The sequence below is a fragment of the Musa acuminata genome, chromosome BXJ1-6 (assembly GCF_036884655.1).
Source record: "Musa acuminata AAA Group cultivar baxijiao chromosome BXJ1-6, Cavendish_Baxijiao_AAA, whole genome shotgun sequence".
NCBI classification, from domain to species: domain Eukaryota; kingdom Viridiplantae; phylum Streptophyta; class Magnoliopsida; order Zingiberales; family Musaceae; genus Musa; species Musa acuminata.
The window spans coordinates 42428772-42456576 of NC_088332.1; the positions used below are offsets into that span (position 1 = coordinate 42428772).

At 39.9% G+C, this 27805-nt stretch overlaps 2 protein-coding genes and 1 pseudogene across 13 annotated transcripts; 1 reads left to right on the top strand and 2 right to left on the bottom strand.

Annotated features, from left to right (window-relative positions):
• Positions 1-1543: 1543 nt before the first annotated feature.
• LOC135677097 (uncharacterized) lies at positions 1544-6287 on the bottom strand. Its single transcript, XM_065189008.1, has 5 exons — positions 6010-6287; positions 5801-5936; positions 5072-5686; positions 4762-4948; positions 1544-1755 (listed from the first exon to the last, which is right to left on the bottom strand). The coding sequence occupies exons 1-5, from the start codon at positions 6084-6086 to the stop codon at positions 1730-1732; spliced, it is 1041 nt and encodes a 346-aa protein (XP_065045080.1). The 5' UTR covers positions 6087-6287; the 3' UTR covers positions 1544-1729.
• A 2450-nt stretch (positions 6288-8737) lies between these two features.
• Positions 8738-25637, top strand: LOC135581321 (uncharacterized). Of its 12 annotated transcripts, none has more exons than XM_065189011.1 (7): positions 8738-9122; positions 9619-10473; positions 13046-13131; positions 18652-18710; positions 21729-21863; positions 24137-24264; positions 25178-25637. In XM_065189011.1, the coding sequence occupies exons 1-5, from the start codon at positions 8811-8813 to the stop codon at positions 21845-21847; spliced, it is 1431 nt and encodes a 476-aa protein (XP_065045083.1). In that variant the 5' UTR covers positions 8738-8810; the 3' UTR covers positions 21848-21863; positions 24137-24264; positions 25178-25637. The 12 variants fall into 12 exon arrangements, with proteins under 12 accessions (XP_065045083.1, XP_065045087.1, XP_065045084.1 ...); XM_065189009.1 differs by lacking the exon at positions 18652-18710 and adding an exon at positions 23374-23831 and having other exon boundaries at positions 8739-9122; XM_065189010.1 differs by lacking the exon at positions 18652-18710 and adding an exon at positions 23374-23831 and having other exon boundaries at positions 8739-9122; positions 9673-10473.
• A 262-nt stretch (positions 25638-25899) lies between these two features.
• LOC135677098 (cytochrome P450 81Q32-like) lies at positions 25900-27604 on the bottom strand (annotated as a pseudogene).
• Between the last annotated feature and the right edge of the window lie 201 nt (positions 27605-27805).

Sequence of the window (27805 nt, forward strand, 5' to 3'; positions counted from 1 at the left end):
AGACTATATTAGCTAAAAATGATCATACAAAAGGAGGTGAATCACCTCTCCACAAAACAGAGAAGCTGTGACGACCAAAATTTGACAGATTAAATGTTCTCTGATTGATTACAAACTTTGAAGTGCCAGTACTTCCATGTACATGGGATTCACGATGGTGTTAGCTGGTAAAAACCTTATTTGTCCATAAAAGTCCCATCTTTGTCATTTATCATTTATAAGAAAACAAAAACACTTCTGTATCACTTCCTTTTAAAATATTGTTTATTTGACATGATTATAAACAAAAAAAGGTACATATGGTGAAAATGTGAATCTCCAACCCCACAAAATAATACTACAAGTATGCGTTCCATACGTTTGTATCTCACTCATAAAGAATTATAGTGTATTGCAATACCATTTAGTAAAATACACGACCACCTTGTGCGAGTCTTCAAGGCTTTTTTTGTTCCAAAAATGGACACACATGAACAATCTATACTCCTAGCAGGGGAGATTTGTCCAGATAATATTTAGCAATTTATAAAGCATATCTAATACTGAGAACAAAAAAGAGACAGATAGTGATAGAGAAGATATCAGAAAGTTGATCAACCAAGATTTTTAGGACAATTATTGATCTTTTGGTTCTTCTCATGAAAGTAATTAATTTTTACAGCAAACTCGACTACATAAACTCATCAAAATAGTCATGTAATTATGTCAATATGTTGCATATTCTTCATAATTTTAGAGTTCTATTCCCTTCAGTAGCTTTTTTATGCTCTTGGAACCAAAACTGATGCCTATATCAAAAGTATCTTCTTTCAAATTCTTTGCATATAAGACCATTTCAAAAGGTTTTTGTGTTGTTCATGCATTCAAACTACAACTATTTACCACTATTTTACGTTTCTGGAATAGGATCCTGATCCCTAATTGTTCTTTGGCAAGGAAAATATTGACTCACTTTGATAACTGAATAAAAAAAAAATGGTCATATTTCAGGAGCCTCTGTTTTTACCCCATCAAAAAACTAATAACATGACTCAAAATCCAGACCTTTTTACTGTGTAAATAACATCTTAAACGCTATTATACCTAATCAGACACTAAACAGCTTTTTTTAAGTTTTCTCTGCTACATAACTCATATGATGGTTAAGCATGGTTAAAAGTACTATAATTGGCATGGTTTAAGTGTAGGGTTGAATAGGAAATAGAAATAATTTACATAGCATAAAGAACAAGAAATGTGAACAAAATTTGTGAAGGCAGATTCCACAAGGATCACTCATGCAAACTTCTGACAAGTGTTTACTTCCATTCTACACAGAAACACTCAATATGAATCCAACTTTCATGGACATGAGCACACCATTTCCTTTAAATTTAATTTTTAAACCATCAACCTAAACTTCAAAGTAGTTTTAAATTGCCATTTTGAAGCAATTGGGTCACTCTTTTTTTCTAGGAGCATGACTTCAAGAAAAAAAATGGAAGTTAACTTACAATTGCCGAAATACCAACTTAGAACACACCCTCCTGATTTAAACTAAAAGTTAACGAATAGAACACATGATTTAGGATAAATAAGTTTCTACATTGAAAAAGACCACATGTTTTGATGGAAGCTGTTTTTTCATGCTCATGTATTCATAAAACGAGGAAATTAGCTTACAATTACCAAGTTGCGATACATCCTTGGATGTAACCTACAAATTATCAGAAATAATTTTCCTGCTCTTCTAGATTGCCCGCACCACAAGTAAGACTGCAAGAATTTGAAAAAAAAAAGTTAGCTAATGATATGATTTCTATTCTTGTCAACTATGGGTTGCTGGCACTAAAAGGTTTAAGACAGAAACCACGTCTGCAGCAAATATAAGACTATTACAAGATTTACAGTATGTGCAATCCTAAAGTTATAATTCTCAATTCAATATAAATCATGGGACTCCAGAAGAGACAAATTTAATTTCCAACTTCGGAAAAATGCAGATAAAGAATGATAACATGTGCTGCATTCTTCTGGTCCCACTAACAAACTAAATATAGCCAATTCTAAGTATTACCACAACTACTAGTAAACCCTAAGATAAATGAAACACAACTTTGGGAAATAGCATTGCAATTAAAGAGATTACTTTTAAAATTTCCTACCTCAAAACACAAGATAGCAGTCTTCATAAAACTCTTAAAGTATAATAAGCATGCTACTTTTCCAACAAGAATAGCAACTCTATTTCACTCCTGGCTCAATTGCAACCAGAACTTTTAAGGTCACAATCTAATAATCAAAAGTTGTCTCAAGAATTTTAGTTACAGCTACAAATAGTAAATATTTTTAAGTATGTGTGACGACCAAATTGACATGTTGAAGAACTTTTGGTCTTCAACGTATCAATCCATGTCATGAATTGATGTTCCTCATTAAACTTATTATGTTTCCTAATAAGTTTATTATATCTGGAATCATGATTTGAGTTTTCCTACATTCAAAATTTTCTAAGTAACAAAAAATATTGAATTTCAAAAAACAAATCCTTGAGAATTCTATTGTATTATTGATTTACACGATGACTTCATTGATAAGTATAATCACACAGTAATACTTTCTGTGGGAAAGTGACAGAGATGGCCCTAGTCACTCTACCAGTCATTATTTTAATTTTTTGACAATAAAATATGTATCTGTTCACAGCTAAGTCAAGAATGATTTCCACTTTTGACAATTACTATGGATGATAGTTTTTTTCAAATTTTCCTAATTATAAACCCTCGACATAGTACCAAAATTTAACCCAACAATCATGAAATTCAAAGATGAAGCACATAAATCAAGAATTGCTTCAACTAGGAATATACTAGCTGAAAGAGAAACATGATGCTCTTCTGGTGCCAAAGATATAGAAAGAAAAAAAGAAAAAAGAAAAAAAAAAGAATGATGTCATACCATCTAGTTTAAAATTTGAAGTATTTGCTCTTCCAATAGTTGGGGAAGGGGCACTAATGCATTATAAACCCAGCTCACAGACCAATAGATAGAACAAGAGAAATTATTTGACAAAAAACAACTTGCTTTGCAACCAAAACCAAGTCGACCATTCAATGAGAACATTGTTGTCACTTGCCCTTCATAGTTTATACCATTCTGTGTCAACAGTTTATAATTAAGCACTACATCGAAACTATAATAAAGTCCTGGAAAGCCTTCTGTTTCAGCTTAGTCTAGGGAAAACTCCGATTCTATCTACCACGCATAGAATTTCTTAATATGTGAAGTTGAGTTGATCATTAACCAGCTCCACTTGAGCAAGTAAGATATTCCTATGATTCATCTTTTTTCGAGAGTTTATTTGAACAAAAACAACTTGCTACAGAACGAAAAACCACTTGAACCATTCAACGAAAACATTGTTGTGAAGTTTGTAATTTACTATTCAAAGTTTATACCATTCCATGTCCACAATTCATAATTAAGCACTACACTAAACCTATAATAAAGGACCGAGAAAGCCTTCAGTTACACTTTAGATAACCTAGGTAAATCTCCAATTTTATAATTGAGATAAAGATCACTATCTACTGAGCATAGAGTTTCTTAATAAGTGAAGTTGAGTTTGAGGACTAATACCATAAACACAAGAAGCAGAATCCAAGGCAAAAATTTGGGACATTAGAATAGAATTTATGAAAGATAACTTTTTGAAATAAGGAATAAAATTTTTCATTATATTTCAGTTTTACATAATGATTCCAAATCCAGAGAACACACTGAACGGTGTAGGCCTACCTTGCCCTGCCATTGCTCATCCACATCTTAATTCTAAACAACCTAAATATTTCATGTTGACTAATAAGTTCAATGTTTAAACTCCATATTAAGACCCGAGCCTGATGGGCTAACTAGCCTATCAACTTCGTTTGGTCTAATCCACTGACCAAAATGGTTAAGCTGAAGTTGATAGTAGTACACTCATCAGACCCTTATAAGCCAATCTTAATCTTGCCCACTTTCGATGTGGGACTAATCAGGGGTGTTACAATCACCCGTACTCAAAGGCTTGACGTCCTCGTCAAGCCCCAACATAACCCAGATCAGACCCTAGCATAGTGCATGTGAGGCGTAGCCCAGTGGTGGCTCCACGCCGTGACGAGTCCTTTGACTCCGTCTACGGATAGCCCTTTCCTACTCGAGCCCCCTCACCATGCCCAAATGTTAGGTTGGCTCTGATACCAAATATTAAGACCCGAGCCTGATGGGCTAACTAGTCTATCAACTTCGTTTGGTCTAATCCACTGACCAAAATGCTTAAGCTGAAGTTGATAGTAGTACACTCATCAGACTCTTATAAGCCAATCTTAATCTTGCCCACTTTCGATGTGGGACTAATCAGGGGTGTTACACTCCAGGCCTATGAAACCCATGGATATGGTAGACACATTAACAATTTTGGAGAGAACTTAAGGATACTATTGCATATTTTAAAAAAATCTACCCACAACGACAAAGGCACCCCCAAAAACTAGGACTACAAAAAAATTCAGTGACCTGATCCATTTCAACCAAAAAATAAATTAGATAAAGTCTACACATGCTAGCAAAAAGCCCATAATATGATTGGCATTTAAAAAATTAATCACAGCCAAGATATCAGATCTTTGCTTCTTGGTTGACCACAGACTAATTTTTTGAAAGGAAGCCAGAAGTGGCAAAAGATTTTTCCTCTCAAGGACTTTGATCTGAATCAATTATTAAAATGCAAGGATAACTCACCTAGTAACAAAATAACGAAAATTGCAGACACAAATATTTGGGTCAGCCGACCATATTGGATATGGTATTGAGACCTTTGGAGCTGTCTATTAAAAGCACCCAACCATCCATAAAACTGCTTATTGTAATCCTCAGCACCAGAACAATTGAGCCAGCTCTTGCTTTTTTCATAGCAAACATTGGTGTCCTAAAATTGCAATAAAAATATCAAGATAACAGACAGTGGTTAAGTAATCATGGGATGATGATGAAATTTTCAAAATATGTTATCAAAAGCCTGAGAAACTAAAGATGAAAATTTATTTCTCACCTGAGAGTTATTCCTTAATGGAATCAACTCTTCTGGTTGATGATGATCGTGGCCCTTCCATTTCCTAAAACCATTTTTTGACAACTTAACATTTGATGTGGATTCTATAGCCTTCATCAGACAGGACAAGCTGGGTACTTTGTGAGGGGGTAAAACAATACTCTCTTCAGAAGATCTACAAGGACCATCCTCAGGAGAAAGTGAAATTTTCCATGATCCAATATCACCACTAGCACTCACAATCCTCCGATGTCCTTGCACCTTCTCATTTCCTCCCATTCGGCTGATTTCATCTAAATTGTGAATACATTTTCTGTGTTCACCCTCAACATTCATGTTTGACTGGCTCTCTTCAGGAGCTGCCACCAAATTCTCTTGCTTTGTTAAGGAAGGAAGCGAGAGGAAAAGGGCCAGCTCATCCCGTTCTCCTTCATCCAATTGAACCCACGTCAATTTGGTCTCCCTATCGTTCCGATTACATTGCAACAGCGAAATCTCCACCTCAGATATTTTGTTCTCAATTGCTGAGACAAACTGGTCATGCCGAGCTCTTGTACCATCTCCAGCCGAACACGCCTTGTCATTCGACCTTACTGCCTTGGCGAATTCCTCAAGCTGCAAAATTTCCGGCAATGGCATCGCAATCTCAAAAGTGGTCGCACAACTTTCACAGACAACCCATACAAGATCCGAACATTATACCATAAAAGGATAAAACTCGGAACTTACCTGCCATTTTGCGGTGCCAAGTGCAGTCCGGAGCTCACTGAGGAGCTCCTTAGATGAATCTTCGGGACCGCCGGATCGGTTCAAAACCGGGGCGTCCTTGCTTTCGTGGATCCAACTTCTATAGACAGATTCCAACCTAAAAAGAGGACAATTAGTAGAGGGGAAATCAGAAGGGGGATAAAATGAATAGCCAACCATAGTTGAAATACCTATCGGCAGATTCCTGAACTTCCTCGGCGGAAGAGAAGAAGGGATCTTTCTCCCAGCGATCGAAGCACGTCGTCATCGGATTTCCTCAAAGGCAACAGAAGAGAAGGGGCAAATCGAGACACTGATGCTCTATGGAACCCCGGAATCGAGGAGCGAAGGGAAGGGAAGAGATGCGTTTTATCGATTGATCTTCGAGATGGAGTCGGCGAGGGGTTGGCGTCGTTTGTTGCGATTACCGCAGCGTCGCTGTCGTTGTCATCCTCATGCTGTTATTGCTGTTGGTGTCGTCGACGGGCGAAGACAGGAAACGCGATGGGAAGCTAGGCTGCAGTTGGTGGGTCCAAACTAGCAGTGGGCCCACCCCGAAATAGGACCATTCTGGGCCGACATTCGCGGACTGGTAATTTGACTTGGGTTTTTTCCGGCTTATTTTATTTATTTCTAAAGTAAAAAAATTCGAAGTTATTTATAGGACTCCGGTTTCTGTTTACTTGCTTATGTCGGGCATTGCTTTTGCTCGCAATTAAAAATATTCATAAATAATAAAAAAAGGTCACATGCAGTAATTGTCTATATTTAATTGAATGCTTGTATGTACAATAAATACGATAGAAGGGGCAACAGTCCACACTCGAACGAATAAGAAAAAAAAAAAGACTAGCCAAATGTTATTTTAAAAATCTAATCACAAATACATATATTATAATTGATTTACATATACGTAGTCAAATACTTTCGAAGACCTATTGACTGATAGTTCACTAATCCGAAGTCCGTCGGTGCTAATAAAAAAGAGATTGTTTCTATTGGCACAAGTACCTTGAGTGCTTTAAGATTGACATTTTTTATGTGACATCCGAGAAACTACTAATCCGTTGATCTAAAAAATAACCTACATGGCATCTCCGAGGATGACTTGTCATGTCGATGCGTCACATGATTCACCTACATGGCATCCTAAGCTTATTTGTGTTACACTTAAATCCAATTAAAATCTCAATCTCACGACAAATCCGAACCTCTGACCTGTCTCAGGGGTCAAATTTTCTACCCTAATCCAATTTAAGAAAAGGTACCCAACTCACTTTAAGTGGCTTTGATAGATCTGAATACTGAAAAAAATCCTAATCTACTACTAGTTTGAAAATGACACGGGTAATAACATATTACCCCAACTTACTTTGATCCTTTTATTATCATTATTTTAAAAATCTATATTTAGATCTTCATAATTATAAAAATAAAATAATTTATCTTATTTTATCTAGTATTATCAATTGTATTAGCGAAAGACATAGAATACTATAATATCCCATTAGTCCCACATTGGAAGTGAACAATGATGATTAGTTTATATGGGTTTGATGAGTATATTATATTAATTCTCGCTTAAGCATTTGGTCCGAAAGGACTATCCGTGGATGGAGTCCTTAATTATTTTGATCCATAATTCCCATTAGTCCCACATCGAAATTGGACAATGTGTATGATTCGCTTATATAGATATGATGAGTGTATTATGTTAATTATGTTAATGTTGAGAAAGGAGAATTAGTCTTTGAGATTAGTTGTCGGGGTTGAGGAGCTCATCCAAGGATTGGTTGAGAGCGTTGTACATTTGTGATAATTTTTTTTTTCTGTTTAATTCCTCGATTAGTCTCTTTTAAGTTGATATGAAATAGTACATTAACAAAGCTTTTGACTTGTTCTTTGTTCAATTTTTCATTAATTTTTATTCATGTTCCTCATTCCTTATAGGTATATCAGTAATTCATGTATTGATATGCAAATTTTAATTGAAAAATTATTATGACATCGATATTTGTTTTCTTTCATTTGACAAACTTCATGACTCAGCACGAGCTCCTCAACCTTAGTAGCCCTAGCCTCTCTCCATTCTTTAACGGTGGTGCAACGATCGATGATCTACTCATCAATGAATTTTACCTTTAAAACTAACTCTCATTCTTTAACGACCCGATTGTTTGGTCTGGTTTGGATAACTCCTTTTATATGGGTCCAAGAATCATTGCTATCCTCGATGAATGTAACTTCTACCGAGACATTGGATGTTGCAACTTGGGAAGCAATAGTGATGAATTATTATTTCTTTATCGAATGGGATGGGTGTCGATGGAAATCACCATCATCGGAGTGAGTCTAACTAAAATAGCTCCACCAACAATGACGGGTGGGCTTCTGCTCTCCTCTTACTTCTATCATGCTCAAATGATCATTTTATAATTCATATAAAAAATAATTTAGGACATGATATTATGTGTTAGATCTTTCATAAATATTATATTTTTCATCATAGCCAATGTATTATGTAAAATAAATTAATTATTTCACTTTCATAATAATTTTTAAAATATAAAAATCATGATGGTCCAGATAATTTGTGATTAGCTTCATATATATATATACATAATTAATACTATTTGAGCTCGATCCAATTGCAATTGAGAAAAAATTATCTAATTTTTATCTAAAATCAAATTGAAACTTGATTAAAGGATATCCATTCTCCAACAAAATCATTCAATGCTACAACAATCATTAATTTGGTAACACGTATTTGGTCACCTTCGTTGGATCGAGAAATGGAATCGTGGCCTTTCTCAATCTGTTTCCCATTCCTCTTCTGCGAGTCTCAAAGCTCTGGTGCCACGTAATCGCTTATCACCACCAGCTGTTCAATTGCTGCCTTGAAATAACAACGTACAAAAGACAAAAGACAAAATCCATCTCTCACACACCTCTTCTCTTTCTTTACCTCAAGAGTTCCTCTTGGGGATCCATGGCGTTCCGAGCGAGATATCTTCGCCGGCTTCGCCCTATCCATCCTGAAGCGATTGCCTCCATCACGGGCGGCGGCTGCGTCGGCCAAATGAGGCTCCAGTGCACCGCTGACCTGGGAGGCTCCGGCAAGTTCTCCGGTGGCAAAAGCGCGTACGAGGTGCTTGGGGTCTCGGAGTCCAGCTCCTTCCCGGAGATCAAGGCCTCGTTCCGCAAGCTTGCCAAGGAGACCCACCCTGACGTCGTTTCGTCGGCCTTGGCAGACGACGCCACCGCATCCCAGCGCTTCCTCCAGATCCTCGCCGCTTATGAAGTAATTCCCTTTTGTCGTGTCCTTGATCTTCACTTCTACTATCTTGTTGTCATTTAATTCGATGAGTTCGGCGTTGTTTGTTCGGATAATCTAGCATTAATGAGATGAAGGAATTTTAGGTCATATGATCTTTCGTATTATAGTAATAAGGAGAAAGTAATGAGGATATCAAGCACTTCGAGATGATTTGATGTTGAATTGCCCCTTAACGGTATCCCTATGTGTATATATATATTCATTACCCGAAGTCCACTAGAGTGACGCGTAATTGAGTTTTGATGATACATCTGAACACGAAGGACAGATTGACACAATGATTTGTTGCCATCAATCATATCTAAAATCTATTTAATCATCCGTATGCGCTTAAACCTTACAATCTAAAGAATTTGATCGCAACTATACAACTAATTGATACTTGTTTGCAAGAAGGTTTCTGAACTTGTTTGCTGGAATTTGTAAGATGTGACTCCTATCCATTCACATGTTGTTGCAGATTCTTTCTGATTCTAATAAAAGAGCCCATTACGATAGCTATTTGCTTTCTCAGAGGGCAATATCGCGGAAGCAGTGTGGACTTGGTACAACTATCTACACTCACAACTCATCTCTAATCATGTCAAAGCAAAGTGATGTAGTTGAATGGCTAAAATGGTATAGACTTTCTGTCAATGATATCGTTATGGAGAGGAGAGTTGCGATGGGCTCTGGTTATTTTGACAAACTTGAGAATGAGCTTTACTCAGCAATCCGCATGGCATATTATGGGCCAGTCATTGAGTCTATGGATGTTCTTCCCGACTCTTTTGAAGCTGAAGAGAGGTCTGCATATGAAACTTCAGAGGTATTGCACCTAGTTTCAGGACGTGATCTGTTTGGGATTGTTAATATGGTGGACAGGACTCCTGAGCTATCTCATATGTGCCATGAAAAGTTAACTACTTTTGATTTCAACGTTCATGGAGTTCCTGAAAATGTTTGGCAGCCTATGGTTAAAGGGAACTGTGTTCATCCAAGGATTGTAGATGTTTGTGAGAAGGAAATGGGACAAGACACTAATTTTGAATCAGATTCTTACAAAGATCTTGAACTCCGTATTCTTGGGAGAGTAGTTGCAATGGCAACCAGGAGTCCTAGGTGCAAATGTCTTGGCTTGCCAATGGATGATTTGGAAGACCATATACATGTTTTTCTTACCACAGATGGGGCCCAAAATTCAGTTACACCTGGTTCAAGAACTCCACTGGGAACCATAACAGGACTAGGGACAAGTGCTGAAGAAGGATCTTGCTTTGTTTATGACAGAGCTGGTGTTAAAACCCATGTGATTATGAAGCATAGAACATTGCTGGTTTGTATGTTTGTTTTCCTATTACATGTATTAGCTAATTCTTCTCGGTCTCTTTTTTTCAAGGTTTTTCATTTCTTATTGGATTAATTTATGGCCTTCACTTTTTTATTAGTATCTTATACAAATCTGATTTACCTTGACTTTCTTAATGTAGCATCATCTTCCTTAATTTATATTCTGTAAACATGGATGCAAACATGATAGGATAGAGACATGTCTACATGACAACCCTTATGGATCTAAGATACAACGTGACATGGACATTGCAATTAGTATGTAGATATTTATCATATATTACCTTTTTTTATAAATTCCACTGGGTGAAAACAGATTGGATATAGATTAAATAGTGGAAAAATAACATATGCATTTTTTCTATAATTCACTAATTCAACCTTGATCTAGATACAAAATTTTGTACTTATGTTTGTATAAGATGGATATGACTACAAGCCCAATATATGATGACTATATGCTTAAGTCAAATTTTATGAGCATATAAATATAAATATTATTCAATGCAAGATCGGCTAGGGACAATACGACCAGGATTGGCAAATTAGTCAAATCAGATCAATAGGATCAGATGTGTTTGGAATAATGAATAAAAATAAAATTTTAAAGAATATTAAGATAGCAAACTGTTAAAAATAACTTATAAAGATTGTATTTAAGAATATTACTTATACCCTTATCTCTTATGAAGTATCTTTCTAAAAAAGGCATGAAATTTAAATATAAAAAACTATAAAATAAGCAACAAAAACAATTATGATTCATGAAAATAGTTTTTATATATTTATTCGAGAATAGTTATTAATCATATATACTAATTATGCAGTATACATATGTCATATACAATATGCACTCTTCGATATATGTCTTTAAAGATGGCAGTGGATCTCAATACACCTTTAATGCTTCTCCAATCATCATGTGGTTGACAAATTATGCAATGCAAGGACATAAATGAATATTTTATTCAAAAAGAGTGCTTGTGACATTTGGAATTAATTACAGATCTCATGTCATTTCTCTTTGGGTGGTACATATCGATCCGCTAGCAGACCAGTACGCAGACTGTCTGCTACCGGGCAGTATCATCGATTGGAGTTGTTTCTGCCTCGTTACCACCCGAAATCGATCGGTGATAGTTGATTTTGACCATCGCCGCCTGCTATCGGGTAGTATTAGCCGAGGGAAAAGAAAGGAGAAAAAGAGGGAGAAGAAAAGGGAGAACCTGGAGATCCGATGTTGTTCTCCCTCGACGATCCCAATCCGTCGCCACCCTCTCTCGTTAGACGCCGCAGATGAGATGTCGCCTCCTCCTCGTCTGAGGCTACAAGGCCTCGACGTCGTTGGCGACTTCTCATCTGCGCGAGGAGAAGAAGCCTCGGCGACATCGTGGGGAGAAGAAATCGAGCATCGTCGAGGCGATGTTTCTTCTCCCCACGCGGGCAGAAGAAACGAGGTGATGTCGCCTCGTCGCCCGTTTTTGCATGGGGAGAAGGAAACCTCGGTTTCTTCTCCCCACGTCGCCTTTTTTTTCACTTATATATATGTACCGAGCGGTACACCAGAATGTACCACTCGATATACTCGTACCGTATCGTACTGAGCTGAGCTCGATACTTTGGTACGGTACGAAATTGTGAACCTTGTATAAAAGTATTTAGAACACACTCAGATACACACACATACATGAGGCTGACTCTTGTTACAACAGTGTGGTTGCTCATCTACAATCAGGGTGACTAGGGTTCGAATTCTGAAAATAATTTCCCTACTTGTTGGGGTAAGATTGCTTACATTGTCGCCCTCAAAACATGTATTAGTGGCAGTCTGGTGCAATATGTTCACTGTATATGTATATACAATGCTAAGTAAAAGTGAAGCCTTATGTTGATGATTTTAGTGTCTAACTTATATACTATATATTAATATAAATAAATTTAGATGATACGTGGGCCCTGATATGTTTGAAGTACAAGACACATAGCATTGCTGTCTAACATGGACATGACATGGATATTGCAAGCATTTTAAGTGTTTATGCTTTATAGATTATAACTACTGTACTTCTGTTGATTTGTACAGTGGCTATTTTCATTTTTTTGGATTTAACTATGCTTGATTTAAAATTGGTTTCCGTTTTGTTTCATTTTTTTGGGGGTCTGTAATCGGATGTTCAGCCATTTTTTCCAGAAAAATATTGTTTTTGTGCATTTATTCTGCATTCACCCTAAACTTCCTACTATATCCTGCTAAACAGATATCATTCATTTTCTTGATTTTGTAGGTGAAGCCTGCCTTCTCATTACTTTGTTATTCCACACCTATTGAAGTGATATAGGAAGATAGACTTTGAAAATACATATAAGAAATAAAATTAAAGCGCAAACACACAGTAGAATAAATTGTGTTTCACCTGGTAAGATAAAGGAGCTAAATTCACAATCTGGATTTTCTATAGTTTCCAGGAACAAATTAGTTCTTGTTCATGTTATGTCTTCATTTATCCAATTGTTTTACTTTGTACTTCCATACATTGAAGTTGCATTTTCACTGCTAGGTTAAACACATGCACTGGTACCAAGTACATGGTGAAGCTTCAGCTTGTGAGTGTCGATGTAGTAGAGCTCGCTTACCACCTAGCAAGTAAGTTTTATCCCTTTCATTTTGTCCTCTTGTTACCCAAAATTCATGAGATATTGTACCAAGTGCATCAATTGTTTTCAAATATTATGACACAACAGTCTCATTACTTTGAGGAACTTTCAAACATAGTTTGTACCAAGGTAGGCAATACCGAATGATATCGCCCAGTACGGGCAGTACATACCGGTCCGACGGCATACCGGTACGCGGACCGCTCGTTACCGGGCGGAACGAAAAATAATTATATATATATATATATATATATTTTAGAAAAAGGTGACGTTCGGCGACATCACCGAGGCAACGCGACGTCGCCTTTTTCCGATTATATATATATATATATGTGTATATATACCGAGCGGTATATCGAACGGTATACCGCTCTGTCACGGACAAACTTCTAAACAAGGTGTTTGATGTAATGCTTATATCTGTCCGTGTCGTTTGGCATGTTCATGCCTTGTACAGAATGTAAAGGGGCAGCCGAAGGCTTATAAGTCCCATTTTAGTTGGGTTGGTGGCCTCTTTAGGCTTGTAAATAAAGGTTGTGTCATGTGGACACGTGCGAGAGCTTTTCGGTCTGTAATGGACCATTTTACCCTTTGTTGTGCCACTGTTCAGAGCTTGTAAAGTCTGTTTGTAATTTGCTTTGTCTATGAAGTGTTTTCCGGACATGTTTGCTTGTGGATCCCGTTTGAGGCGTTCTCTTTAACCCGTTCTCTCTTTTGTTGGTCCTAAGGGACAATGGGAGGCTTCGGGGAGGCTGACCTTTGCGGACGGACGCGCAAGGGTGCCGCACGACTTAGGCAAAACCAGCTAAGTCCGTGTCATATGGTATCAGAGCGGGACAAGCACTCATAGAAACACTTGACATGCAAACGTGGGGGACCTAGCGGGGCTGCGTTGAGGGCAGTCAGCACATGCGCGACCGTTTGAGGGAAAACGGGCATGGAGATGTAGGGAAAAGAGTCGCTCAGAGGAGCGGGCATCTGACATTGGCATTCAGAGGAATGGTCAACCCTTCGCGCAAGAGGCACCACGAGAACAGGCAAGCTTGGAAGAATGTGGAGCGCACAAAGGTTGGGATGGCTGAGTTTGAGCTACGGCTCAACGTTGACAACTTTACTTGATGGTGCTCAAGGCAAGCGAGGCGCTTGGCAAAGGACGAGACCATGCAAAGTGGAATGAGTTGCTCAGCGACCGAAAGAGTTGTGCAAAGCTCACAGAGGTGAGGGGAATTGCTAACTCGAAGAATTCGGTACTCATGCATGGGCTTGTATGCGGACGATGGATTGTTCGTGGCCATCCCAAGGCGACCGAGTCTCGGCGCTATGGAGCATTGAAACTTTCTCTTCGGCATGCGAAGGATACGTCCGGAGGAAGCTGAAGTGTGCAACGAGTTCAGCATGTTGCTAGGCCTTGAGGGGTGCAGTGGTGGCTGTATTGACGTGGAGGTGCAATCTAGCAAGTGCGTTTGCAGGAGGCAGAACAATGCACAGTTTATTCAGCAGATCGGAGTAGTCCAAGGGGATGGTGGTCTCCGAAACGAAGAGAGATGTTGCTCAAATGGGATAGTTATCCAGGAGGGATAAGTCCCGGCTCTCCAGAGGGAGAATCATGTGCGACGGACTACACATGTTGAGGAGGAGTACCTCAACAAAACAACAACTCCACGAAGCTCGATGGACTGAGCAAGCGGCGAGGAGTCGTCGCATGATCTCGCTTGAGAGAATGCATTGGTGGATGCATTGCGAGATCAAGTGGGGGAGCGACCCAAAGCAACTTAAATGAAGGCACACTTGGAGTCGATGTGGAGATCGGACTCAAGGGAGGGCTGACCCGTGGAATGGTGGGCACGAGGGCCACCATCGACTCAATGCAAAAACGAGGAGCGGAGCAACTTGGGTGTAACTTGGTGAAGTACCCAAGCCGCATGAAGGGAGCCAGCAGAGAAGTTGGAACATGGAGCAGAAGCACAGTGCTTTCCTTAGACAGAGGTCAAAGACATGAACTCTTGCAGAGGCAAGAGTAGGATCATGTTGTTCCATGGGTCCTTCATTCTGACGGAGCGGACTCATCTTGCATGGTGCCAAAGACGAAGGGAGCTTCTAGGCACATGCACCTTATCTCGGAGGAGCATTTGATGGAGGAACTAAGGCGACTCAATTTGCGGAGGCGAAGTTGGGTTCAGAAGGCCTTAGCACGGGGCAAGAGGACGCAGAGGCGGGTACTCTTGAAGAATATGCCACAGTGTTGCCATTCAAGTTGCCATGAAGGAAGCAGTGCGCAGCGGAGATTGTGCTGGTAGGGGCAGAGGCCCAGGATCCAGGCAATGGCGCACAAATTACAGCGAAGTCGGTGGACTTCGGGAGCTACTAGGCGACGGACTGTCCTAGAGCGGTGCTTCATCTAGGTGTGACCCAAGAGTGGGTGGATGAAGGTCGATTGCCAAAGGAGCGAACAAAATCGAAGGTCGAGGAGACCCTGCGATGTATTGGCAGAGGCCACACATGGAGGGTTCACAATTCGAGTTTATTCCACAAGGATCAGAATGCAATGGAGATGTCACCAGGAGGCGACATGGTGCAGCGGATCGTGGTGGAACAGTTCGTGGCAATGCGACACACACGACACTGTCCCGGGAGGGACTAGATCATATGGAGGTATGATCGGGAGCTACTGGGAGCTCCGCTTTGGTGAACAACACGACGGCAAGAAGGGCTATGGATTCAAGGAGTGAAGGCCATGGTACCGCAGAGGCGGGTCTTCCGGGCGTGCACCGAATTTTGCATCGGATGAAAACCTTGGTCATCAGCATATGGGGGCTGGGTTCCACCAAGGGAAAAGTTCGAATGCAAGTACCAGTGAGTCCCATGAGAGGGACTTGATCATGCAGAGGTATGATCGAAGCAGCTGGAGAGTTGGACTGCTCCAGAGCTCATATTCGCTTAAGGGAGCCCGACAAGTCAGAGGACAAGGTCGAGTAAGCGAACGTTGCTACCAAGGAAGCTAAGGAGAACAGAATCGGTGCAAACCCTACAATGTGATGGCAGAGGCCATGCATGGGAGTTGTAGTCTGTATTTCCATCGACCAAACAGACTGCTTGGAGAACACAGAGGTGTTGAAGCAGGAGGTCGAAAGGGGCGAGGAAGCGACGACAAGTCCAGAGGGACTTAGCTACCCAAAATCAAGCAATCAGTGAGAATGGAGGTGGACTCAGAGGAGTGTCACGAAGGCATATCTACTGATTGTGAAGAAAAGGGATGTAGATGCGAGACGACGGATAGTAGGGCCATGGGCATGGCAGCGCCATGGTACCGCAGAGGCGGGACTTCCGTCAAAATCATTGATCCCTTGCTCTCACGGAGGGAGAGCGCTTGGTCGTGAAAGGGGCCGAGGAGGTGGAGCATGCAGAGGCAATCTCCAAGTACCGAGACAAGGCTGAAGGGCAGAGGCCAAGAAACTTCGTAAGACCGGTGTCAACAAGTTTCTCATCAAGATAGCCGTAAGTGAAGGACTTCGGGTCATGCAAGAGTGCACGACCAAGGAACGAAGCAGGCAGTACGTGGTGCTGTACCTTTGCTACTCAGTGGAGTAGGCGGCAGGGTTGATGGAGAAGACGGTACAATCCCAGAGGCGACCTCATCTATCAGAGAATTACTCCAAGTTGGGGTGAAAACTTCCTGCATTCCAGAAGTTCAATGGCATTGAGAAGGTGAATCACAGTAGCTAACTCAACGCAAGGAGTGCAAACACTTCAAGTGCTTCAGAAGTGTGAGCAAAGAGCAGGCGAAGGCCAGTAACCAGCTCGATGCATGAAGTACAACCTCGAGGAGGCGGGCGAAGTCAAGTAACCTTTGCCTTCTCAACTCTTAAGAGAATGGGCGAAACCGAGTACCCCAGTTCTCTTATCTATCCAGCAGAGGAGCTCTGCACAAGTTCAAAGACCCTTCGAAGATAATGGAAGACAATAGTTGTCAAATCCTCACCAACGGTGATCAGTGCTACTGAGAGTAGATTGTTCGCTTCATTTCCCAACGAAATGCCAATCGAAAGCGGAAGTGATGCGAACCTACTTGGATGTGACAACTAACTGAAAGAAGAGTCAATGAGCAGATTTTGTGGAGGAAAGACCCAAAACTTCAGAAGTTTGCGAGGCGATGCTCGTTAAAGCTCCAACAAGCATCCACCCAGTTCAAGCAGCATGTGGAAATTTTGAGAAACTGGCGCAGTAAGAATGGTCTTTTCCTTCATTTGGTGGATCCGCAGGAATCAACGAGGATCAACACAACTCAGCCAACCCCACACCAGAGTCAGAGTCATTGGCGAGTTGAAGCAGCATGGCGGATCAAAGGTTCGACTACTCAAAAACAGCAGCGGAGAGCAGTTGGGAGCCAGGAGGCGCATTGCAGCTGGAGCAGAAGATTGAAGACTTAGCAAAGGCGAAGAGTTGCAGTGTTCACAAAGGCTTCGACGAGGACGTCGAAGGGATAAGTGGGGGAGAATGTCACGGACAAACTTCTAAACAAGGTGTTTGATGTAATGCTTATATCTGTCCGTGTCGTTTGGCATGTTCATGCCTTGTACAGAATGTAAAGGGGCAGCCGAAGGCTTATAAGTCCCATTTTAGTTGGGTTGGTGGCCTCTTTAGGCTTGTAAATAAAGGTTGTGTCATGTGGACACGTGCGAGAGCTTTTCGGTCTGTAATGGACCATTTTACCCTTTGTTGTGCCACTGTTCAGAGCTTGTAAAGTCTGTTTGTAATTTGCTTTGTCTATGAAGTGTTTTCCGGACATGTTTGTTTGTGGATCCCGTTTGAGGCGTTCTCTTTAACCCGTTCTCTCTTTTGTTGGTCCTAAGGGACAATGGGAGGCTTCGGGGAGGCTGACCTTTGCGGACGGACGCGCAAGGGTGCCGCACGACTTAGGCAAAACCAGCTAAGTCCGTGTCAGCTCGGTATACAGTTTCATACCGTGCCGAGCGAACGTCGAAACTCGAGTACGGTACGAAATTGCAGACCTTGGTTTGTACAACACTGTAGTAAAAGGATACAAAGATGTGCAAAAACAAAACCTAACAATTAATAGTACGTGCTTTAGGATTAAAATTGTTTGTTGAATAGCTTTTTCTCAAGGAGTCATTTGATGACCTTTTGGTGAAACCCTTGGACTGCAGCACGAAAATGGTGTTTTTTCTTGTTTGGACATTGGTTACTAAGTTCTACGTAAACTAAACTGCAGTCTTGCTGATAGCCTGCCTGCTGGTTTTCTGGATATTGAAGTTATATAATTATCATGCTCAAATTGTTCAGATTGAACAGAAGCATAAACTAGGAATGTTTTCTTTATACCGGGTGTCACATGATTTATCAAGGTTTTGTTGATAGCCTTTATGCATTGTTTAACCTATGGGAAACAACTCTTATGGCTAATCTCATTTTAGTTTCTTTCTTTATAGTTCTGTAGTATGTATTGTTGGCATAGTTATTTAACTGGCTGACCTGTGCTCTGCTGGTCAAGATGGATAATGGATAGAAAGCTTTATTCTGTGGAATATTCCTCTAAAGGCAACTTCATGAGTGAGTCTGTTGCTGCCCCTACATTTCCTGCCTGGATATCCATTAACATACCTGTCATGACTTTATTGAATTGTTCCTAATTTTAAAAGAGGATTGTTGGAATACTTATTTGAAAGTTTCAGATAAACACAAAAAGGATAACCTCAATTATATCATACAGCTGAAGATAATCTTTAAGATATAATACACCTTTCTTGTTGGTAAAATTTACTGTATTTATTGCTAGCTTCTCTTTCTCATTAGGTTCATGAAAGTTCCAAGAGTTGAAAATCTCAGTCTTGTGTTTATATTGGTTGGTGGCTGGACCAGTATGGTACTGTATGGGCCAAAGTACCAATACTCGACGTGTGGGTACCACCGGACCAAAGAGAGGGGGAAGGAGTTGTAGGAGAAGAGGATGATTGACAGTGGTGGACGAGGAAAGGAAGACTGGCAGAGGAAGAGGAGGTATGAGAAGGGGAAGAGATGAGACATACTGGCAGGAGGAAACAATGGCCTAGATTGCGGGAAGGAGGAGATGGCAATGATGTGGAGGTGCATGGGGAGCAATGTCAGCAACACAACATGGAAAATGAGGCAGCAACAGTGAAGAGGAGAGGGAGAGAACGGGACAGGTAAGAGAGTGCATGAGAACAAAAGAGAGAGGTGAGGACTAGGGAATTAAAAAATGCAGCTGTTAATAATAACTTAAAAATACTTCTAAGAAACATAAATGGTATTTTATTTTCTTTATGTTTTTAATTTTCAGATATTTCATTTGGTGATCATCTCTTAAAACTTGTAGAAGAAATATAAAAAAATGTTTTGTATCCTCAAAACTTCCTATGTATCAATTGATTTTATGAAATAAATTATTGATCAAAGATTGTTCAGTTAGAAAAAAATTTGAACAATTTTGCTGCTCCTCCAGTATGGTTGATGTATATCCACTCTAAATAATTTTTGTTACTATATCCTAATAGAGCAGGCATTTAAGAAACCAACAAAGCATATTTAATCTTAGGGAACAGAATTATTTGGAAGCATATTTACTCAAATAATTTTTGTTACTATATCCTAATAGAGCAAGCTTATTTACTCAATATATTTGGAAGTCTTGCAACTGTTTTTCAAAAATAGGGAACAGAATTATTTTCCAATTATGTTTATTCATGTATTTCTTAGTTGTAGAAAAAAAAATATTAGTGATGCCAAATGCAAACTTTACTATTACTTTTTTCCTAATATATAGGAATTTGTAAATGTTGTGATGACCTCTACTCACTCATTAACCAGACATTGCATTAGAGGATGTCTTCTATTCTGAAAAACCTGGGCAGTCTGAACTACTTGACAATAAACATTTATCCATTTTTTTATTCACTATCAGCATAAAGAACTTTTAGTTGCCTTAATTATTCCATTCTAGTTGTTAGCTTGCCTGGTGAATGGCTGTATTGCTTAAAATGAAAACCTTTCTGGCTCCCAAGTAATTTTTTTGGTGCCTTATTCAGTCTTCTTTAAATACCTTTTTGATGCAGTCGAAGTTTGAGTTAAAGTCTAGTTCAAGTCAAATTAGTATTTATTTAAGTCTTTTAAAAATCAAGTGTAGGCTTCTATTATTTGTTTATCCTGAGTATTATTGTCCTTTATTTTATAAGTTTCTTTAGGGCCAACTTTAACTAAGCCCAGCTTTGTATTGATCATGTTATTTTTGTTAGGGGTTGGGTCCGTTTTGTATATGTTTTGGAATGCATTTGGGCCATGTTTGAGTTAGATATGAATTGGCAATTGGTCTAGGTCCGGTCAGGCTTGCTTTTATTGGGTTTTTGAATCCTATTGAAATAGCTTACTTTGATGATATCATTCAAGCACATCAGTGTGTTGTAATTACATTATAGATTTTGGTTTTTATCTGTTATATTGAGTCTTGTTTTTCAGATGGAATAAGTAGTGATTCTTTTCCAAAAATGGGCAGATATTATGGCTTTAAAACATTAAGGGGTGTTTGGATCTTATAACTAGAACTACCTGCAGGTTGTGTAACTGTGTTGGAGGCAAAAACAAATGTTGCAAGTAGCAGTCGTAGGTGCAGATCTTTCTTAGCTTATATGTATAATTATTAATTGAAGCTGCAACTGAAGTAGGAATATGACTGTTCTAGGAGGGTCCAAGAAAAGAAGCGGGTGTTTTGTGGGCTAAGGTAGAGGAAGAGAGGGAGACAGGTTGTCAAGAGCCAACACATGAGAGGGCAGAAGGGTATTCAAACCTAATTTTGATTTACAATACATCCTGCAAATGCAACATGCAATATTTCAAATTGTGAGTTCATTTCAACACTTAGGGTTCATTTCATGGACAATCAAGCATCCCATATTTGTTTTCTAATTTGCGTCATATTTCGACTGTAGCAGAAGTTCCAATCTGGATTGTATCAGACAGTATGGACCTATATTTAATTGGTCTTATCAAGCACCAATATTGAAACATATAGCTTGATACTAGTACAAGAAGATTCATTTTTATTATTTTATTTAATGATATCAAATGGCATAGATTGGCATGTCTTCCATAAATAGGTACCATACCGATTGGCAGGTTAAAAAAACTGGTGTCGGTCTAAGTTTTAAATCCTTGGTTTTTAGTACAACATATTACATGGGTATCGCATCGGTAGGTTATTGAAAGTTTGAAACTAGTATGAACCAAAATTTAAGTCTTTGTACTGTAGTATTGATTGAATAACATTGGATTTAAAAGAAAGTTATAGTATCTATTGAATAATTAGATTGGGTTAAATAAGGAAAGATGTGTTTCTTCTCTGTTAGGAAAAAAGTTATGTAATATTTTTTCATCTTATTGAGTCTTATAAAGGAAAGATCTTGTAGTCTTCATTTGTTACCAATCCTAAGTGTATTATTACTTTTTCTATCACCATGCTAGTGCATTATTACTTTTAATGATTGTATCATATAGATTTTTTGTACTCCTGTGTCCATGATCTCCTAGTTTCAGATCTTACACATGTTTGCATTGCAGATATTGGCTGTTTGAACCTCGTTGCTGTCTGCATGACGTTGGTGGCTGGTATATTGAAACATTTGGGCGGGACAAGAAAGGAAAGACTGTCCCATCTCAAAGACAGTGGGATGGTATGATTGAACAGTCTGAAAAGTAAGATTATGAGCTGCAATTACATGCTTCTATCTTATATCTATATCTACTCATTTTTGTTCTAAATTGTGGAGCAGCAACTTAAGTGTTTAATATCATCTTTTTGTTCATCTTGTTCAACATGATACAAAAGGTGTGCTTCATGCTGCTTTTGTCATATCAAGAACTCATCTTATGTCATTTCTTACACATATCAAATGCACTTTATTACATTTTGGCATGCAATTTTGCTATTGGAAGAGAAATGATTACTGGCTGTAGTGTTCAAGCTGACACATTTGATGGAAGCAGACAATTCTTCGTTGTTTGTTTCCTAGTTTAACACTTAATGTAACATGTATTCTTATCGATGTGACCTCAGTATAATATAAAAAGTATCAAACTTCAGTATAATAATTGGAAACGGCCAACACTCTCAACTATTGGGTGAAGTGTACTGTGGGCAACCACCACCTAATTTCTTGCAAAGTCATTGTTGCCAAAGTTTATAGTAACACATCAGCTTTCCTTATTTTCCAATTCCAATTACGTTAGACATCTTTCAATGGGTATCACCATATATATTTTTTGTTAACTTAGGCCTCTTCAAGTTTTTGAGTGCCTTGATTTTAATATTTAGAGGAACTTATTGTGTTTGTGTTAGTTCTTAGGAAAAGCATAAATTATGTGGCTTTATGTTATCTCTTGTTGCTTCCATTTACAAATTCTTTAATGGAACTTCTAATTGTAAGATTCTCACCTTCTATTAAATATATGTGAATAATTTAGGAACTAAGGCATGGATTATGAAACGCCCTACCATGATACTTGTTGTTTTACCCATGGACTGACTTATTGCCCATTCGGTATGAAACAGGCAGTACATACTGGTCCAAAAGCTAGCCAAGAGGTTGACCAGCCCATTTCAATTGGTACACAAGAAACATGAGGTGTACTGGTCATGTATTGCTTGATACTATCGAAATTCAGTAGTAGTTACCAATCGGCATCAATTGGTGATGTTAGTGTTTTCAACATCACCAATCGCCAACAAGAAATTTAGATCATGTTAGTGTTTTCAACTCTATAGCTTGTCTTCAAGTGGTTGTGTCATTTTCCATCGTTTGAAATATCTTGCTCAACAAAAACTCCTCCCTTCCCCTTTGCTCCTCGTATTCTCCTTGCTGCATTCTCTCTCAATGCATATGTACATGTGTTTGAATGTGTGATCTGCAAATGTATGCCATACATGAACGTAATGCATATATATTAATTCATATGCATCTGACACAAGCAGATGAAAAAGAAAAAACTTGTTATTCCATTACGATCCTTTGATTATGAATAGGACTAATAGTTCTTTTGTTTATTGCACACAAAAGAGTTTTTTTAATTATAGATATAATTAAGGCCTTCTGGTTGAATTCCCTCTGAAATCTTTTTGCATGCCATATTTTTTTGATAAATGAAGGTTATCTAGAACCTTATCACAAATTATGGTCTTATTCTTCTTGAAATATATCATCTGCAGGAGACTACATCCTGCTATATATTTTGTGGCTCTGGCATATAGAACATTAGACCTTGAACATGCAAAAAGGAGCAGGTGGAGCATTACGAATTTTGTGGTACCTTATATTTTTAGCATTACTCGCTGGTGGCAGAAACTCATGTAGTTGGATTCACTTTGGACCTTCAGAAAGAAGCTACTTTATTTATCAGCAGAATTATGCCAGGGGGTACATCAAAGACATGAATTACTACGAAAAAGAGAGATCAATCACTTATTGAGAATTTGAGATACTTATATCATGGTTGGTTTACATTTTGGAAGGACAAATCTTCATCTCCTTGTCAACTTTATCATAATCTGATATCTATGATCCACTACTTATCGCGATGAAGCTAGCAACAATTGCGAAAGGGCATCTGATATTGGACAGATTCAGCTCCAGTATATTTTTGTCATCCATTGATAGTGGCTTTTAGGTATCCTGAAAGATCAGAGAAATATAAATTTTCTGAAGAAATCTTGATTTTCTTGCCTGCTTTTATTCCATAAAAAAAAAAATCTATGTTCCAATTATTTTTACAGCTATCATCTTATTTTTCTAAATGGTAGAGGGAAGTAAGACCCATCATATGTGCTGAGAATTTTTCCTACTGCTTTGTTTTGTGCAGCGTCAGAAGGTTTGAGCATGCCTTTAGAATTCTCGGATTACTAATAGACTAGGAATCAGGAAATAATTGCTTAGTTATGATGATAATGTGGTTTTTTTGCTTCACATGTGCAGGGACTCTTAAAAGGCTGCCTGTTTTTTCTGTGCAAACTGTTCCATGTTCTAGAGGAATCTTTGTAGAACAAATGCAGGGTCACTTTAGGTTAAGATGCTTAACAAGGTGCCAAGTACCACAATGGCAGGTATGTATTTTTAGTTTTAAAAATCCAATTAAAGTTCTTTTTATTATGGTCTTTGTCTTGATTACTGATTTGTTCATCCAGCAAAAAAAATTTCACCAATTATTTTATCTTTTGTGGGAGTCTGATGATTATTAATTTTCCACATCTGATTTAATTACAAACTGCATAAATATTATTAATGTTTCTTTCAAATGAAATTTAGGAGAAGATTTTTAGCTGCCATTAGATTGGCATCACTGTCTTCATGTTGGTGAGATCCTTTCAAGCTTTCTATCTAACAGCTCCTTTTTACATTGGTCTTTTTAGACACATCATAAATAGCAGTAGGTAGGTATATTTATCTAGGTTGGTTTATGGTGATGATATGCATAACAATTTGCCAATTGATATTCATGCTTTCAGTGAGGAATTAGGAAAATCTGGGTTGAAATTTTCCTTTATCTTGCACCGGTCTATGTGATAAAGTATTTTCACTACTCAAACACAAGTTGCATGCCTTTTTGTGGAACTTCATTGAGGTAATACTCAGAAAAACTGTATTATAATCCAAGATTAAAGTAAGTTACACAAGCTTAAATATTTTCCACTCATTTTACAACTGCTCATTGTCTTGGTCATGAGATCGTATCTGAATTCAAAGTGGCTGTTTTCTGACACCTAACTGTTCAACATAATTTACAACTCATTCATCATATTGGGCGACTGCTAGTTAGTAGCTGCAACTCAGCACAGAATTTCATGAGATCATGGAGAATTCCAAAGTATAATCCCCGAGGTTGAGCAAAAATGTGTTTTGAACCTAATTATTTCAACTTTGTTAATACAAAGTGAATGTTGAGATATTCTGAATTAGATGTATATGCTTCTAAATTCAATAATCTTACTCTAATATGACTAGATCTTTCCTCACCAGTGTTGTCAAGGGGGCGATGAGGAGCTTACTTGGGTCCTGAAGTGAGGTGAAGCCTGAGCATCTTAAAGGGTCTCAGGCGAGGCACTTTCAATTCTGCATTGGACCTCCTAGGCGGAGGGACAAGTGAGCGTCTCAATTGAGGGTGCTGGGCAGCAGCCCAGCCTCTGCCTAGGCTGTCGGCTCGAATGCCACCTGGTAACTGACTCAATTATTTAGGGATCTAACATTCTCTTGCCTTCCACAACCAGTTGCCTTTTCTATCCTCTTCTGTCGTTGCTACGCCCACGATATATCCTTGCTGCTGCCTTGTCTTCTCTCTCTTTACCCCCCTCTTTGTCTCCTCTCGGAGACTCTTATGTCGGCTGTCACGAAAGATAATTCAGGAGATGAATGCTATTGTGTCAAACTGCAGAAGATGATGGTCTTTCATAATAGTTTTGGCATGGGGTGATGTTGATGATGTGTGGTGGACCTGTGTGATTATTGAAGCCACTGGATTGTTATCAGCTTTATTTCTTTTGTTTTATTATTTATTTATGAATTATTTTGAATATTACTTTGTTGATTGAGCGCTCTATTGATGGCTAGACAGATTTTTTTTAATGTTTGCGTATCATTACATTCGAAACTCATGTTCGATTGAGCGCTCTATCATTACAGGCGGAGGGTTGTCTTGTCTCATGCATGCTGCTTTCTCTTCTTTAGCAACTGTGATTCAACCCTGGGATCAAGTGCCAAGCTAGTATTTATCCTGCGACTTTGATGACACAGAGCTGACCTAAATCTCCGAGAGGAGATGAGCCAAGGTTTGCCGCGGACGGCACGTCGCTTCTAGAGGCACAGCTTTGGGCAGTGTGAGGCCCGAACCTTCGGCCATGTCCACCTCCTTGTCACCGACTCTGCCCCACTCGAAGCACTGGATCAACGTTCCCAGCGCCAGCCCCATCATTCTCGCCGCCAGCCCTTCCCCGGGGCACTTCCTCCTCCCCATGCCGAACGGCGCCATCCACTTCCCTTCTCCCTTCCCACCCTCGAACCTCTCCGGCATGAACCTCGCCGGTTCGTCCCACGTCTTGGGGTCCCGGTGCATCGCATACGCGTTCACCAACAGGATCGTGCCCCGCGGGACGTGGAAGCCGCCGACGACGCACTCGTCGGACGACTCGTGCGGCACCAGGAGAGGGCCTGCGGGGTACATCCGGAGCGTCTCGGCGACGACGCAGTGGAGGTAGGGAAGGTTAGGCAGGTCGGACTCGTCGAGCAAGCGCCCGTTGCCAACGCGTGCGTCAATCTCGGCTCGCGTTTTGTCCATTGCATTTGGATGGTTGAGCAGAAGCGACAACGCCCATTCGATTGTACTGGCCGTCGAATCCGTTCCAGCTGATAATAAGATCTTCCGAGAACATTGAAACGGGAAGAATCAGCATCACACCATCATCAAATAGACAAAGCAGAAGCTCAGATTTAGAAGAACTCACTGAAATAAGTGATTTGATGATCTGATCCGAATAGTTCTCAGGATCTGTCTTCTGCAACGAGAGGAGATCACTTATCGTCGTCTTCTCCTCTTTAGCCTCAGTGGTTTGACTCTCCTCGCCGCCCTCGGTCCTCAGCTCATCGATTAGTTGCTGCAGGAACTCGTCCCTCACCCTGTGCAGTCTCATAAACTTTCGCCTGACTCCACCGTAATCGACCCACCTCAGCAGCGGAATGAAGTCAACGACGTTGGACGCGCCGCTCAACGCGAATATTTCCTCCACCGTGACCATAAACCTCTTCAACTCTTCCGACACCACTCCCTCCTCCCCGGAGTACCTCTTCCCCGCGATCGTCCGCATCAGGACGTTCATCGCAAGCTGGAACAACCTCGTCTTGAGCTCCCCTTGGCCAACCCATCGGCTGCGGCGTCGCACGCCCGAAGCAGTTCCCGGGCCATGGAGCGCACCTCGTGGGCGCGAGCGTCGGACGAGGACCGGAGGCGGTGGGAGGAGAGGACCTCGACGGTGGCGACGCGGCGGAAGTTACGCCAGTAGGGGCCATAGTTGGCGAAGTCGAGGGTGGTGTTGTTTTTGTACAAAAGGTATTTCCTAGAGGGGAGGATGGGGCGGTTGGCGAAGGTGATGTCGTGGGTCGTGAAGCACTCGTCGGCGGCGGCTGGGGAGGCGACGACGAGGACGGGACGGGTGCCGAAGCGGAGGAGCAGGACAGGGCCGTGCAGGGCGGAGAGGCGGGCAAGGCAGCGGTGCAGGGGCTTCCTGCAGAGATGCAGGTGGCCTATGAAGGGGAGGGAAGGAGGGCTTGGCGGTAAATTCTTCTTCGTGTTGTTCTTCTTGGCGGAGAAAAGGAGATAGAGCAAGAGGATTAGCACAAGGAAGAGGGTGAAGGATAAGGATGCTTCCATGGTAAGCAGCGGGATGTGTGTGTGTGTGTGTGTGGATAGAGGGAAGGGATATAGGTGCTGTTAACGCGGCTGGCAAGCACAGGGCTAATTAGATGTTAGATCATCTTAGCATTTCAGTCTTTGGATTCAAAAAAATTTATATTTATCTTTTTATTATTATGAAAGTGAGGCATCAACTTTACTTATAGAAGATTTTAAAATTATTAATTTTAAAATAATTATTTTAG